General features: G+C 47.1%; 1 protein-coding gene across 1 annotated transcript in view; it reads left to right on the forward strand.

Moving 5' to 3' along the window:
• Window positions 1–17,434, forward strand: part of FAXC (failed axon connections homolog, metaxin like GST domain containing) — a 513,582-nt gene that overhangs the window by 371,327 nt on the left and 124,821 nt on the right. Inside the window, exon 4 of the mRNA XM_069606407.1 lies at window positions 16,445–16,662. Within this exon, the coding sequence (XP_069462508.1) occupies window positions 16,445–16,662 (218 nt within the window). The remainder of the gene's footprint in view (window positions 1–16,444; window positions 16,663–17,434) is intronic.

Raw genomic sequence — 17,434 nt, forward strand, 5'->3', positions numbered from 1 at the left:
TTTAGTTAAGTGCCTGATCACGAGTTGGGCGTTAGCTCTTAAATGCGGTGATAACTGTCTTACCACCACATTTAAGAGCTGGTCCTATCACGAGTCTGACGTGTTTACCTCCAGCTCAGAGCTGGGGTTTAACACGCCGAGAAAATGCCACTTTATGACGCAATTACCGCTGGTGGTATTACCATGCAGTAATTGCACTGAAAATCCTTCTGCGTGTGGTATTTGAAAGGCCCCTTTTAAAACCATCACTGATCCATCCTGCAATGAATGCCCATCCTGTGTGAAGTGTCGACCCACTGGTGTTTCTGTGTTGTGGTTTGCTATTGTGTATCTATATAGGTTCATCCTTTCATGCAGCTCTTTGCTGGTCTCACCCACCTAATTCCCTTGAATGCATTTTTTGCATTGGATGAGGCATACAACATTGTATGATCTGCAGTTGCATGTCCTCTGTATCTGTATTGTTCTTTGCACTTAAAAATGGGAGAACATTACTACATTTGCTGCTAGTGAAATACTGATGTGGGTTTGTTGTTAAGCTGGAGTTGTTAGTAAAATGATGTTAACACATGCTTGTTTTTTTTTTACACATGTATAATTCTTTTAAAAGTTTGTTTTTTCTTTCAATTGGGGTTTGTTGCCTGAGCAATTCTAAAATATTGTTAGAATACATTTTAAATATATTTTAAATGTTGGAAATGTTGTTAGCTCTATCATAAAATTATATCTTATTCTTAGTTCTATCATGCCTTTTAACATCTGGCGTCCCCTGGTGAGCAGGTGAGTCCCCCGAAGCCCCCCGCCCTCTGTAAAATCTTGGGCCTTGTTTTTAGTGCCCCCATTCCCCCGCGTGCTGGCTTGCAGCCCCGGCTTCCTCCCCGTGCTAAATCCCACCTCCCAGGCCTTCCCCTCCTGTGAATGGCTGCCTGTATTAGGCATTTGTGTCCATGCTGGCTGCACCGGGGGATCGTGCCTTTTAACATCCGGCGTCCCCATGTCAACAGGTGAGTCCCCTGAAGCCCCCCACCCTCTGTAAAATCTTGGGCCTTGTTTTTAGTGTCCCCTTTCCCCCGCGTGCTGGCTTGCAGCCCCGGCTTCCTCCCCGTGCTAAATCCCACCTCCCAGGCCTTCCCCTCCTGTGAATGGCTGCCTGTATCTGGCATTTGTGTTCATGCTGGCTGCACCGGGGGATCGTGCCTTTTAACATCCGGCGTCCCCATGTCAACAGGTGAGTCCCCTGAAGCCCCCCACCCTCTGTAAAATCTTGGGCCTTGTTTTTAGTGCCCCCATTCCCCCGCGTGCTGGCTCGCAGCCCCGGCTCCTCCCCATGCTAAATCCCACCTCCCAGGCCTTCCCCTCCTGTGAATGACTGCCTGTATCAGGCATTTGTGTCCATGCTGGTTGCACCGGGGGATCATGCCTTTTAACATCCGGCGTCCCCATGTGAACAGGTGAGTCCCCTGAAGCCCCCCACCCTCTGTAAAATCTTGAGCCTTGTTTTTAGTGGCCCCATTCCCCCGCGTGCTGGCTTGCAGCCCTGGCTTCCTCCCCGTGCTAAATCTCGTCTCCCAGCCCTTCCCCTCCCGTGAATGGCTGCCTGTATCAGGCTTTTGTGTCCATGCTGGCTGCACCGGGGGATCATGCCTTTTAACATCCGGAGTCCCCCGGTGAACAGGTGAGTCCCCTGAACCCCCCCGCCCTCTGTAAAATCTTGGGCCTTGTTTTTAGTGCCCTCACTACACACTAGCGTACTAACCAATGTTAACTATTGCCACACATATAGAAAACGGTCAAGATTACCCTGCGTCACCTTTTTTAGACAGGTGTAACAATGTCAGCATGTGCCACACTTAGATGGAATTCTTAACTTTAGCCGCCGTATCATCTAGATAGAAATGTGAATGTTAGCATTTGCCACACTTAGATGGAATTCTTAACTTTAGCTGGTGCCGCAGCTAGATAGAATTGTGAATGTTAGCATGTACCACACACAGATGGAATTCTTAACTCTAGCTTCTGTCACATTTAGACAGAATTCTGAATGTTAGCACGTGCCACAATTAGATGGAATTCTTAACTTTAGCTGGCGTCGCAGCTAGATGGAAATGTGAATGTTAGCACGTGCCACACTTAAATGTAATTCTTAACTTTAGCTGGCGTCGCAGCTAGATGGAAATGTGAATGTTAGCATGTGCCACACTTAGATGGAATTCTTAACTCTAGCTTCCGTCACACCTAGACAGAATTGTGAATGTGAGCATGTGCCACACTTAGATGGAATTCTTAACTTTAGCTGGCATCACAGCTAGATAGAAATGTGAATGTTAGCATGTGCCACACTTAGATGGAATTCTTAACTCTAGCTTCCGTCACACCTAGACAGAATTGTGAATGTGAGCATTTGCCACACTTAGATGGACCCCTTAAATTTAGCTAGCGTCGCAGCTAGATAGAAATGTGAATGTTAGCATGTGCCACACTTAGATGGAATTCTTAACTCTAGCTTCCGTCACACCTAGACAGAATTGTGAATGTTAGCATGTGCCACACTTAGATGGAATTCTTAACTCTAGCTTCCGTCACACCTAGACAGAATTGTGAATGTGAGCATTTGCCACACTTAGATGGACCCCTTCAATTCAGCTAGCGTCGCAGCTCGATAGAAATGTGAAAGTTACCATGTGCCACACTTAGATGGAATTCTTAACTCTATCTTCCGTCCTATCTAGACAGAATTGTGAATGTTAGCACGTGCCACACTTAGATGGAATTCTTAACTTAGCTTCCGTCACATCTAGACAGAATTGTGAATGTTAGCACGTGCCACACTTAGATGGAATTCTTAACTCTATCTTCCGTCCTATCTAGACAGAATTGTGAATTTTGGCATGTGCCACACTTGGATGGAATTCTTAACTTTGGCTGGCATCACATCTGGATAGACATGTGAATGTTAGCATGAGCCACACTTAAATAAAACTTTGATGACAAGTGCCACACTTGAATAGAATGATGATCACTGGCCTGCCTCGCATCTGGATAGAACATTGAAGATTAGCAAGTACCACACTCAGATGGAATAGCAAATGATAGCAAGCATCACACCTAGACACAATTGCAAGGACAGCAATACCAACTAACCAATACACTAACAATTTCATCCCTCTGCATACACCTCTCAAACTCTAACCGAACACAACCAGAAACCTTAAGCACAGCAATCTGCACAAACGTCACCACACTGCAACAACAAAACAAACCACACATATAGACTTGCACAACAGCACACAACGACTACTGACCATAAAACACCCCAAGCCCAGCCAACGGACCCACTGGGCAGAGGCTGCCAACAGCACATCACTGCCCTCTTGTACTTTTCCAGCTTATTCCCACTAACTCACCCCCCCTTCTTCCTTTTTCAGAGCCGCCAAAGCGACAGGGGACCACGCCGGTGGTGATAGTGCGCGTACAAATATCCTTTAACATTAACATTAACATAAGATCACAGGCCATACACATTATTTATGACAATGTTTGGAAGCTTGCATTCACTGGCTTGGAGCTGATGTCAAGCAGTGTTAGGCGAGCACTTGACACTTGATGTATTGGTGCAGGCCCGAGAATAGCTAAAGTCAACATGCAATTGTATTTGCATCAGTGCGCCTGCCAGAATGCACGCAAAATGGCTGTGTCTTTTGATGAGGCACAACACGGCTGGGTGCCCCTGCACACAGTGGGAGAATGGAAAATGCGTAGGAAAATGATCTTCTCTCTTGCCAGCATTGCTTCCCATCACGAGCCTCTGCCATTAGCCTCGAAGAGTCTGCACTGTGCAGAGGCTGTTCACTACCTTATGCATACCTGGGTTGCGGCCTCTGATGGCTCTCATCTTGTGGGGCAAGGAGTATAAACGATGAGGCCTGAAGATGGAGAAGCATCTGTCTCCTCTGTTAGTGCAGCGACAAGAAGGGAAATGTAAGAAGGTTTTATCTGGACCAAATTGCAACCATCTCAACAGCACCTGGAACGTAATTGGCACAGCAACCCCTTACCCCCATTTCCTCTCTGACAACCCCTTACTCTCTTACCAGACATTTCCTGCCACTGCCGACAGTAATGAAAGACTGGGGAGCCAGTTGCTTTCGCCAAAACCTGTTGCATTCTAAAATATGCTCTGTTGCACATCTCTTTGTTATTTGTCCAGCTGAACCACATCTGCTCCAAACTCTATGTCCCCAACCCTCCCTCTCTTGGGAGGGAGGTCCCTGAAAGAGTAGATAAGGAGCAGAAGGCTTTCTAATGGGGGCCATCCACTGTAGTTGCAGGTCCAAGATCACCTTCATCATCCCTCATTATAGCTCGAAATCTTCACTGTACCTCAACTAGGCCAGTCCCTGCAAATGTACCTGCGTCTTACAGATAATGTCTATATATTTAATGGTCACCATCAACCCCTCCTGAAAATATTCACGCTATGAGACCTTGAGCCTCATAGCCAACTCCTCATCTTTGGAACCCACCTTACACTGAACCTCTCTGTGCACAGATTTCTCCTTCCAGGTAATTTGCTTTGTGGTCGCCATGTGGTCAACCCCCAATGCCTTTGTAATTCCCCTGTGAAGAAATGCTCTCACATTTTCTTCAATTTCCCCTTTTACCACAGATCCCACCGTTCCTTTCCTACTTTTCCTCATCCCCTTTTTCATCAATCTCCTTATTAGTAGTCGCCCATCTTTCTTGCTCAGTTGAAGTTCATTTATCCACCTTTTCCATGCCAGGGTTAACCGCTACTGACACTGTCATCTCCTCCTTTCCCTGTAAGGGCCCAACATCACTCTCAACTATCCTCTCTCCCTCTTTTTCCCCAGGCACTCCTCCAACGCACACATCCAAATAATTCCAAATAATCTCCTGCATTACTCCTTCATCTAACTCTCTCCCCTATGTGGCATCTCCTCCTCCACTTGCACCACCTACTTCCCACCACACCCTCTTACCCCCACGCCACTGGCCAGGGCTGTCACAGGGTCAGGTGAGGCCCGGGGCAAAAAATGTGGTGAGGCCCCCTCATTTTTTGCACTTGGCCAGTTGCACTGTAAGTAAGCCGAAATATGACCATTACTTTTAGTTATTGAGTGGTAATAAAAACTCAGTGTGAAGAGAGAGCACTACACTGCACCTCTCTGAGTTACTTTACTATGCGGCTAGTAGTTTTGACCATTGTGGCTGGATAAATATTGTTTATTTTGCACAATTTGCATCATATTTTATCAAAAAACTCCCCCGTGGGTACTATTCAAACAGTCTGTCACAAAAGGAATGAATTGCCATTTGCTACTATGGCCACTTTCCATTGGTGCCCAAGACAATTATTTGCCCCAGTCCTACCCAGTCCTACCCTTGTGATGCCCCTACCAATGTTCCCCCTCCAAACGTCGGATGAGTCCAGCCTTCGTGTGAGCTCCAACGCCTCAGGTCCTTGAGACAAGTTGAGCCCCCATCTCACGACCCCCCCTGGACATAAAATGAGGAGCTGATCAATGAAGACCCCCCCGACACCCAGGAGAAAACGCGGACAAAATCGGACATGGGAAAGCTGAGAAAACGCTGTCCGAATAAACGTGCTTCCCAGTGCACGTGAAGCGAAAGTGAAACTTGGGCCGAACGACGTGGCCACCCAGTGGTGGCCTTCATAAGAGACCGAGGCCTGGACAACTGATCCGCGCAGCGCCCTCCCCGACCTCTGATTCCACTAATTTCTACCTGTCTGATTGTACACGCTCTGCCGTGAGCACTTGGAGGAGGCGGAGGCCGTGGAGAGAGCCCCCAGCGGGACTTCCATCACGCTGCGTCACCGGAGACCGGCGGTAACCTGCAGGCGGACTCAGGTGAGGAGCCTCCCCGTGAGCCCACGGAGCCCTGAACTTTGTTAAGCAACGCTCCTCAATCGTCTCCACGTGGGCGGGTGTCTGCGATCCATCTGCTCGCGGCCCCCTCCGAGGCAGGCCCGCCACTCCGAGACCTCCGAGTCAATGTGCAGCGATAGTGGCCGAGGTGCCCATTCATTATCAAATACTAGGCCCCTGGGCCCCAAAGCCTTTCAGAGCCCTCATTAGAGACGCACCCTGTCGCTCCCACATAGGCGGCAGGCCCCCCCTCCTGAGGGGGACTGACCGCGGCATCATAACGCATGCCGTGACAACCCTGAACTGGGAAGGCCTGCGACGCCTTAGCATCCTGCATCAACGTGGTGTTTAAATGCCTCCACTGGATACGCTGACTCACGCACACCGCCCTGAAAGGAAAGTCATAAATGATTTGTCCTTAGCGACACAAGACCTCGCCGGCCCATCTATGGACACCCCTGTTCACTGCACTCCGCTACCGCCCTGTCGCCACACGCTCCCCCCTACGGGAGGTACCTGAGACCTGCAATCTCTGACGCTGCCAGTATACGACAATTTCTGAATGAGCTGCGAACTGGAATGGGACTCCGTTGGCCCTCTCCCCCCACAGGGTACAATTTCAGGCGTACTCACCAAAGGACTGGCCCCATGGCTCTACAGAATGTTCATTGAAGACCCCATTGGCCTTACATCGAGCCGTATGTAGAGCTAAATATTCGAGACTTCCCTGTTCCTAAGGTCCTATGCAACTCCAAAGAGGGTAAGGCCCCGATCCAGGGGCGTGTGCCTCCTCTGACCTCGGACCCATCTCATGGACGTACAACACAATTTAGCTAGATTCGCCTACGGCCCTTCCTCCCCACTCATCCGAAACACAACTACCATGTCCACAGATAACTCGGAAGCGGGTGCTGCTGCTACCAAAGGGGACATCGCCGCATTACTAAGTGAGATAAAAAACATGGGGGCCAATCTCTGTGGTAAAATTGATAAAATCACCCAGAGAATGGACAGCTTTGAGGAAAGGCTGGAAGGTGTCGAGAACAATCAGGCCTCGATTGACACCCTTGAGACTCAAATGGACATGAGGATATGAAATATTGAAAAAAGGGAGGAGGAGATACAGCTCAAAATGGACGATTTAGAAAACAGAGAAAGGAGGAATAACCTAGGGCTTTTTTGGAATTCCAGAGCGCGAAGGTGAAACCGAGAAAGACCTCAAAGACACGATCCACGATATCATAAAAATTTTAACGGCAGATGAAGAAATTGACAAACCCAAAACTGAACGAATACATAGGGCGAGTGGACCGCCTGGCGGTCCCCGTTCGGTCCTGGCTAAATTCCACCGATACCAGGACAGAACTAGGATCCTTGAGAAGGCCAGGTCCGGCGATCCACTCACAATGGGAGGTGCTCAAATTACGATTTTCAGGACTTATCCTCACTCACATTAGCGCTAAGATGCCTCTGCAGCCCCTTGACGAAATGGCTCAAAGAACAGGGCACACGGTACAGATGGGGATATCCCTTCTCACTCATCGTTGAGCACGGAAGCAGGAAAATCGTCCTTCGATCAGAGGAGGAAATCAAAGATTGCACCGCTGACCTCCTGGGTACGGATCCAAGAGAGAACGAAGGTGGCGAAAATGAGCGGGCTGGAATGCAATGGGAACACCAGGGCCCTAGGCGAAAGACAGTGAAAGGATCAAGGAAATACAGACGCCCCAACAACACGCCCGATAGTGGAAAATGAAGATATGTCTTGTGATTCCTGCGAATCGACACAGTGACATCCATGGCTGAAACACAGGATGCAGACATCCACAGAGACTGAGATCCAGGAAGACAAACAACATGGGGGTCTCTGGATGCGGAGCATCCCTCTGAATCAAGAGGGGATACGAACCTTCACAGGAGGACCCTGGGAGTGCACGTAACGTTACACTTCTGTATGTTTATTGTTGTTACTGTTGAATTATATGATGTTGGGCGGGGGAATGAGATAGGGGCTCACCCTTAGGTTAAGATGGTATGTTTGACTGGGACCGTGAGGCAACGGCCCCCACTGATGGTCCGACAATGGACTGAATACTGTCACCGGACACCGTCAAAAGCTGCCAATGCAGCACCCTCAGTTCCTGGGCTCACTCGAGCACCACCAACTATGGAGGGGTAGGGGGAAGGAGGGAAGGGGTAACAGACACTTGGGAAACGTACTAGCATCATCTGGACTATCTCGATATGCAATATTCTTCTGGCCGCCGAAAGTGAGCAACCCCCACAAATCCTGCCATTGATGGCAGCACCCGACAAGTCTAAAGGCAGGGGCCTCCTCAGAATTGGGACCATTAATGTGAAGGGATTGAACTCGCCAACTAAGAGGTCATTGGTGCATAGAGAATTCCGCAGATCCGACATAGACATTCTCCTCCTCCAGGAGACGAAATTTGCAAAGGGAGAAGAGCGGAGCATTCTGGGGAGGCGGGGAGGCATGGAATTTTGGGGCTCTGGTCCACTCAGGAAAGGAGGGGTCGGAATCTTACTCAAGAAGGGAATTAGATTTGAGCTGGAAAAGACATGGTCTGATGTAAGTGGACGGGCCCTCCTGATAGTGGGGAAAATTGCGAAATTCCAGGTCACAATTGCCACAGTTTACTCACCCAACAGCAGTCAGGCCGCATCCCTTGGGAAAAACGATCCCTAAAATAATGGTAGAAGCTGCAGGGCACATTATTCTAGGAGGTTACTTTAACCAATGGGCAGACCCGTCCATAGACTGGAGACCAGGTAAACCAGAAACAGCAATTCAATGTAGAGGAGACCTTACTGAATTGCCCGCCATTATGGAACTATATGAACTAAAAGATGTGTGGAGAGCTCTGCACCCCAGAGAAAGTGGATTCACCTTCTACTCGAACCCCCACAGCACATTTACACGTATAGATTATATATTTCTCACGGCCGACCTCACATGCACCACGTGTTACTCCGAAATCATTCCGATAACGTGGTCAGATCATGACATGGTATTAGCAGATATCAACTGGGCCGACCTACCTGTTTCTGGGGGGGCTTGGCGATGCAATGAGTCCCTTTGGAAAGATGTGGTTTTTAAAAGCAAGATGGAAACTGAGATTGATGAATATTTCAAAATGAACAATAATGGGGAAGTCTCCAAACAAACTATCTGGGAAGCTGGGAAGGCCACATGGAGAGGCATACTAATACGAGAGGGCTCCTCTAAGAAGAGGGAACGTAAGATTGTAGAAAATACACTGCGTAATGAAATACATCAGCTAGAGGAGGAACTCTGATAAAATAGACGCAGCCCAACGCAAAAGAGAGGCTGTTAGAACACGATCAAGTGGTACGCAAATTGCAATTTCTCAGGCAACATTTTTACGAAAAGGGGGATAAAGCTGATGCACTATTAGCAGCCAGACTTAGGGAACAAAGGGCGGAACGCAAGGTGAAGAAGATAATAGAGACCCCCACCCCCATGGCTCGCCCTCCCCGCCCAATACCTGAGTGCCTCGCCAGCTTTTATGAAAACCTATATACCTCCGAAATGACCTCTGCCCAATCCGACCTAACCTCCTACTTATCCTCAATCACTATGGCCACAATAACGCACACAGAAGCTGAGCTCCTTGATACTCCGATAGCCGAACAGGAGATCCAAGATGCAATCAAAAGACTAACTCTGGGGAAATCTCCAGGTGAAGACGGTTATACTGCCGGCTTCTACAAAACCTTTAGTGGGCAATTAACACCTTTCCTAACAGAACTCTTTAATGAGATAATAGACACGGGAGTCGCACCGGACTCTTTTAAAATGGCGCTGATAACAGTGATTCCCAAAGAAGGGAGGGACCCCAAACACTGCGGATCGTACCGCCCCATCTCCCTCCTTAATCTCGACACCAAGATCTACGCTAGGGTACTGGCTGCAAGACTGGAAACCCTAATGCCCCGATTGATCCACCCTGACCAGGTCGGGTTTATTCTCAGGAGACAAGGAGCCGATACCATGCGCAAAACATTACACCTCATCCATGCAGCTCACAACCTCCCCGGCGATCCTGTCCTCGTGTCGATCGACGCAGAGAAAGCCTTTGATAGGGTGGAATGGGAGTTTTTGGGAACAGTCCTACAGAAAGTAGGGATAGGCCCTAAAGTTCGGGATGGGATACGAGCAATATACACCTCCCCCAAGGTGTCGATATTTGTAAATGGGGAATACTCCAGATGATACGAACTGCAACGAGGGACCAGGCAGGGCTGCCCCCTCTCTGCAATCCTGTTCGCACTCTCCCTCGAGCCACTGGCACAAAAAATGAGAGACGACCCCAATATAGAGGGAATGAGATTAGGGGCGGTGGAATATAAGGCAGCACTATATGCAGACGACATTCTTTTACACATAACAAACCCTACAGACTCCATCCCGCACGCGCTTAACCTAATAGACGAATATGGCCGGTTCTCTGGGTTCAAAGTAAACAAATCTAAGTCCATACTCTTCCCTCTCCAGGGATCCCCTGAAGAGAACAATGTCAGGTTCCTCTCACTAGGTCTCAAACTGGAACACACAACACTGCAATATCTGGGTATACAGATCACTAGAACCCTGAAATACCTCTATGAAGTCAACTTCCCCCCGCTTCTCTGGCGATTTGAGACAGACCTCAAAAAATGGGGCAAACTCACAATTTCTTGGCTAGGGTGCATTAACGCCGTCAAAATGGTATGCCTCCCCCGATTCCTGCATCCCTTCCAGATGTTGCCAATCAAGATACCTAAAAGGTTCTTCATGGATGCCAAAAAGATCATGATGCGATTCATCTGGCAGGGGAAGAAAACGAGAATATCATATAATACATTGGTACTCCCCAAAGAGAAGGGAGGAATAGGGCTCCCTGATCTGAGAACCTGCTATAAAGCTGCTCAGTTGCGTGTCCTAATTCCACACCTTAGGGACCATAAGAACCTCCAATGGGTACAAATGGACAATCACTACCTGTCCCCCGCCACGGTTTCAGAATGGTTATGGACCCCATACAAAAGGGTACAAAGGAGAATCAAAGGCCACCCCATACTGAGCACTATATGGAGCATATGGCGAACTGACAAAGAGATGCACAAAATCACTACCTGGCCATCCCCGCTCAGTCACCTGTGGTCGACCGGCATAAACAATCATATTCCCAATGTTGAGCGGTTCCAATCATGGTACGAGGCGGGCCTGGAAAGGGTGGGACAACTGCAAAGGAAGGATTTGTTCATCACGCTACCAGATCTGATGGAGGCCTTGGGTATAGGCACTCTATCTACATTCCAGTTTATCCAATTAAAAGGGGTACTAACAAAGCCTGAATGGAGAGAAAAGCTTAAAAGAGACCTTACCCCCTTTGAGAAACTCTTGGATTCCAGATCTGAAATGAAAGGCCTAATATCTGTGATGTATCAGGAACTAATAGCGGCGGGAGAGGGAACCACAGATCCCCTCAGGGCCAGATGGGAAAAAGACTTTGGAGAAGAGATACTTCCTGACCAATGGAACTTAATGTGTAGAGCTGCATCCAAAACCTCCATATCCAACCAATGTAAACTCCATGCAGTTAAGCTCTTGCACAGGTGGCAATATGATCCTCTGAGACTTTCTAAAATGTCTCAAACAATGAGCCCGAGATGCTGGAGAAAATGTGGTGAAACTGCTAATTATTGGCACATGTGGTGGGGTTGCCTGCACATCAAAGTGTTTTGGGCTGAGGTCCTGGGATGGATCAAGGAAGTAGACGAGATTCAAAGGGAAGTTGAACCCTACCTCATATTGTTCGGCTTGGAAAAGGACAAAGACGACTGGTTCAGGGTGAAAGGCCTAGCCCCCCAACTATTGTTTGCTGCGAGAGCCCTACTAGTGATTAAATGGAAATCCCCAACAGTTCCACGAAAGAGCGAATGGATCAACTTGGCCTCCAACATCTACTTGATGGAGACAATCACTGCCTCCCTACACAATAAAGCGGCCAAATGTGAAGACTTATGGATGGACTTCAGGAATAAATATATTGCACCTGCCTCTGAGTCCCAATTGGAGGAGCCCCCAAGGCCCTTACTCAAGATGCAAAATCCAAGGACATCAAAGTGGGAGAAGACTCATGTTCAGTGGTGAGGGTGCTGCCAGACATTTGAACTGTGTTTACTGTGCCTTTCTTGTACTCACGTTATGCAATTATTCATAAGATGTATGCTAATCCAAGTAGGGGGGGGTGGTAGGAGTGGGTTGAAGCTAACAGTTAGGGGGATACACCCAGAAACATGGAACTACTGCCAAATTACGGGACTCAAATGACACAATATGTTCTGTCTTAATCAAGCTACCATGTGCTAAGGGTGGTGTATTACACAACGTATATTTCTTTTTGTTTAATGTTTGTTTTTTGTTTTATTGTTCTTGTAAAACTAATAAAACCAAATTAAAAAAAAAAAAATCCTACATAGGCAGCCACTGCACAGTCTCCACGTTTGCCATGGTGATATGTATGGCAGGTCACCCAATCCCTATGCTTTCCTCCTGTACCTCCATTACAAACATTGCTCCAAAAGACTGAGAAAACCTCTTCAAGCCAATGTAATTTAGTATGAATTGGGTTAATGTTGCCATGTTTGTTCAGGCCTGCAATACGTCTAGCAGGTGAGTTGTGAAAAGGTTGCATTTGGGAGAGACCTGAAAAGGGGAGCCCTAAATACACAGCATTATCATAGACAAGACGCACGTGTCGCAGTAAAGCATTTGCACTGTTGAAAGTAGTGAATGCAGTATCTCCAAGCGCTTATTAGAAATAAATATCTGTATCAAATAAACCTGTGAAGATGTGCTCAGTTGCTTAAATTGTCCACATCCCGGTTTCACCATTTAACCAAAGTGAGTGATCCGTGGAGATTACTTAATCAGACTGTGTCTTATCTGAAGCTCTGTGATCCACTTCAGAGCTTATGTTAATATATCATTCTGTTATTTAAATAAAGCCTCACCATAGAGTTGCTCCACGCATTGAGGTATTTGCTCAAATGCATGACTCCAGATCCAGCAAACTGTATTTGTCTCACAGTGCAGTGATATTTTATGCACAACTTCTTCAACCCAAAAAGAATCTTGGGTTGAAGCCTTTTCTTGGGTTGGATCAAGCCTGGTTAGCATATGGTCTTTCCCCTTTCTGTAATGGCTTGGCAGGCTAAAGAACAATGCTCAGTTTTTTTTTTTCTAGGGCAATGACAGAGTTAAAACCTTCCTTTTGTTTTGCTATGAGCAAAAATGGAAAGCCAGACCAAAAAGAATGACAACCGTCAATATTTATTTTGTCCACTCTGCCTACTGGTACATGTATGCAGAAATGTGATGTATGATGATTATTTATTTAATTATATTTATAAAATACATTCACCAAACAGTTGGGGCAGATTCACAAACACGTATGCATCTCAGTGAGATGCACAAGTATGCAGAGATGTATGTGCATGATTGCGCCTCTCATAGTGAGGAATGTATTAAAAAAGAAATTAACAAAAATGCACGGTGGGCTGCACAGCACCAAATGCTGGGCAAAAGACACACAAAGCAACATCGCATCTGACAGCACATACGACACAATGTGCACGTTTCTGGTGCATCCTTCATATCCGCACTTTTCACATGCAAATGTTGTCACGTAGATCACATTGCATGACAAAACTGTGCACTGTGTCTGATGCACCAAAAGTGGACACATTTACCGTATGGAGGAACACAAGGACACCCAATTTCAGCTATTTGGGCAACAGTAAGGCATTGCCATATGGAATACTCTTTGGATGGCGTTGAAAACAAGCATAAGTGCCCTCGGTGTCACCAATGGCACCCGTAAAGCGAGGAAGGAGAAGGAATCCTTTTAAGGGTGCACAAAGGACAAACTAGGGGACCAAAGTGCCCATGCAAGTCGCACGTGTTTTGGACTAGCTTCCCAAAGCACCAGTGGCAGTAAACTGTCATTGATTGGTTGCTGGGCCTGGCAGGGCCCTGGCCGAGCAAGCTCACACATCCCTGCCAGGGCAGGCGGCAGTGAGACCAGGCCAGCCCATTGTTGATGGTGTGATGCACACCTTGAGAAATGCACAAGTCTTGAGTGCGCGCCACTTTTATTTTGTTGTACATCTCTGATGCCTGCAGGCTGGCACTGCAGCCAGCAGCAAATCAATAGCTGCACGCTCACGCCTGACCTCGGCTAATCTATTCTCATGAGACTGTGACCTGCGCGAGGACCCCCTGAGCACGAGGGCCGGGGCAGTTTGGCCCCAGCTGCACCCACCTCGTGGCGGCCCTGCCACTGGCACTTTCAACATGTCCCGCCCCCTTACTCTCTTAAGGGGTGAATGGACCAATCCTGCGCATGCTAACCCATTGCTGCCTCTAACCAACCACCAACTGCACTTGCACAGCCTGCCGATACCCCCCTACTCATTTATCCTGAACTTTGCAGACGTTCATGACATATCTGTCCTACCCTCAGCCACTCCAGACAGGTGATCCACCTCCGCTCTGAACCTAACTCCCTCTTTGCTTCACGACATACCCCTATGAAGGCCCTCATTCGGCACTACTCCCTTCCTTAGTAGCATTGGGCCTGGCCAGTATACAAGCAAGAGCTGTTGGTGATAGAAATCCCAAGCTCACCCACCTTTCCGACCCTCCCGGTGGAGCATAACTTTTGTCCAGGGCCAGTGACACATCCTCGAAACACCCTCGATCTGCCATCAGAATAGGAAGGATTACCGCAATCAAACCTGCTTAAGACATTACCCCACTTGTGCTTCTCAGTCATCTTAGCTGCCATCGATGCCACTGTGCTGAATGCTCCTTGTACTGCAATGATCCATAGTACCTCTTCTTACTGTTAGTAACCCTCAACTCGCTCTGGCATCTAACACCTGACCCTATGAAACACGCACCTGTTGGTGGACACTGAGCTGGGCCCTTTCTCGCTCTGAGACAAAGCGCACTTGCTCCCACTTGGATCCTCATATAGACGCATCCCATTATCTCTTTAGAACTCTGCTGCACCCTTTTATGGCATGCACACAAAAAAGGGCAATTTTTCCCTGAAAAAATGCTGTTTACACTCTAAAAGTGTCACCTTTTCACTCAAAAGTGAAAAATGCCCTTTGGAAATCCTGGTCAGATCACTGCTTCTCTATCACAACCACTCTACCCACTTGTGCAAACTAAGACAACGAATTTTCTTAAACAATGCAGCACCCAAACCCACAGCCACGGACCTGACCTCATTAATACTACCCACTCAGGAATGTCCCTCTAAAACTACTATCAAAGACTTCCCAGACCAACTCGTGGCTCACCCGTGTCTGCTTGCAACGTCAAGTATCAGCCCAGCAGACTAAAGGGGTCGCTGTGCATCCAAGCATCACAGAGAAACTCCAGAGCAAAACTTCTTGTTTTTAACTGTCTCTAAACTAACTGTTGCCCACCTCTTAAACTTTTGCTGCTTAACATACACTCCAAAGCTCGCTTCCTATCGACTGACAGTCGGATGGGCTTTACCACACACCCAAACGCTGCAGGGAGCGGTAGGTGACTCGGATGCTTCCCTCTCTCGCGTGTGGTGTGGAGCTGTGATATAGTGGTCCGATGAGAAGTAATGTTGGCCTTTCCGTTTAGATTTACACCACAGGCCCTCTAAGATTGGTATACGTTACATCTGCAGGACAGGTAATCCTCTCCTTGTCAAGACCTAACAAGGACCTTTTGCTATGACTGTCAATTTGTCTTCCTCGTGCCTGTTTGATGTTTCACATTTTCACCATTTTGCTGTTTTGTATCCAGTCAATGAGTTTGCTCTTTATTCTTTGATCCCCCTTATTCGCTTATTTTGTTGGCCTTGTTTTTAGGATTATTATAACTGTCAGCTTTACTGCTCTATTCTATGCAGTTTACTGCTATCTGGTATCTTCTTGTACTTTCCTCCTTACCTTTATTTCATTTGTTAGGCAAGCATTTGCATAAGTGGGCAAAAAACGTGGATATTCACAAAAGGAATGGAAAAAATCTGTAGTGTCCCCTCTGTATCCAGTTAATGAGCCTCAATCCTCCTTGGGCCACGAAAAACACATTCAAATTGGTTTAGCCTGTGCTATCCGTTCATGGTGATAATTATATTATGTGCTTCTTTGTTGGTGGTTTCTGTCTATTTCAAACATGTTAACTCCCAATAATGCGTTGTCCTCAGCTGGCTGACATGGATTTCTTGTACATGGCTACATGTAGGGTACTTGAGCAAGTATTTTGTTCTAGTGACCTACAAAATATATCTTGAAAGTCTGTCTTGATGTGTTATGATAAATGGGTCTAATTCGGCCACATTTTCTGTTGGTATGAAAGTTAGGGTGTTGAGTGAGAGCTTGTAGAGTTTGCAGTCAGACATTGCCATGCTAGTCTTAGACAAAATAAGAAGTCAGCATGCTTCATCTCGTTACAGGACCTTGGCTTATTGCCAATGGGTTAACAATCTCCATGAGACCCAGAAGATGCTCTCCGTTGTGGGCCCCTTCAGTGACCTGCTGAAATGGATTCTGTGCCACCTCACCAAAGGAATTGTGAAGCGGGAAATGTATGGCCAAGGCATTGGGCGGTTTTCCGAGGAGGAGATCTACATGCTGATGGAGAAAGACATGCGTTCCTTAGCGGGCCTTCTGGGTAAGTGATAATCACTTCAACAAAAGCACGCACAACACAAATCTCCATACCTCCTAAAGAGTGGTCAAGGTTTTTCTTTTTTTAATTGTTTGTCATGGGTCTTCATTACGAGTATGGTAGTAATGTGGCAGTATTTCTATGCAATTACCACCACTCTCATTTACCCTTAATGCCACTTTGTCCTGCATATTTACCACAGCATTATGAGTGGTGTAAAAATTGTTAGTCCTCATTTTGGGAGTCCATAAGACTCCTTGGGTAATTTTAATGAAATTACTACAAGGGGTAACCTTTTGTGGTAATCCTGCCTATTTCTGTCCTGGCTGTGAGTGGAGGATGTGCCACCAGTATTTTTCTGGAGGCAAATCCTCCACTTGAATGTCAAACTTTGTTACCACCAATAATAGTGTCAGTAACTGACATCCTGCCACTTTTTGATGGCACCGCCAAACTCGTTGTGAAGCCCGTAGTGTGGACTTAACTCCAAGAAGCAGGATCATTTGAAACATGAGCAGTTATATATACACACAGGACGGTGTGTGGGGTCTTAGTGAAGCCAGATCACAGACACCATACTGTGATGTGTAGGGGAGTGGGAAACATGCAACTGGGACGGGCACACTGAACATGGTTTTTCTACATAGTTTCATAACACATATCTATAATTGCAGCACAAGGAGAGAGTGATTTACTCAGACTTAAACATGTTTTTGGGACAAGTGCCAACGTTTAGAATAAAACAGCAGTGTTGAAGGCCAGCAATATATCCACC

The sequence above is a fragment of the Ambystoma mexicanum genome, chromosome 4p (genome assembly GCF_040938575.1).
Source record: "Ambystoma mexicanum isolate Mex_15411 chromosome 4p, UKY_AmexF1_1, whole genome shotgun sequence".
In the NCBI taxonomy this organism is placed as follows: domain Eukaryota; kingdom Metazoa; phylum Chordata; class Amphibia; order Caudata; family Ambystomatidae; genus Ambystoma; species Ambystoma mexicanum.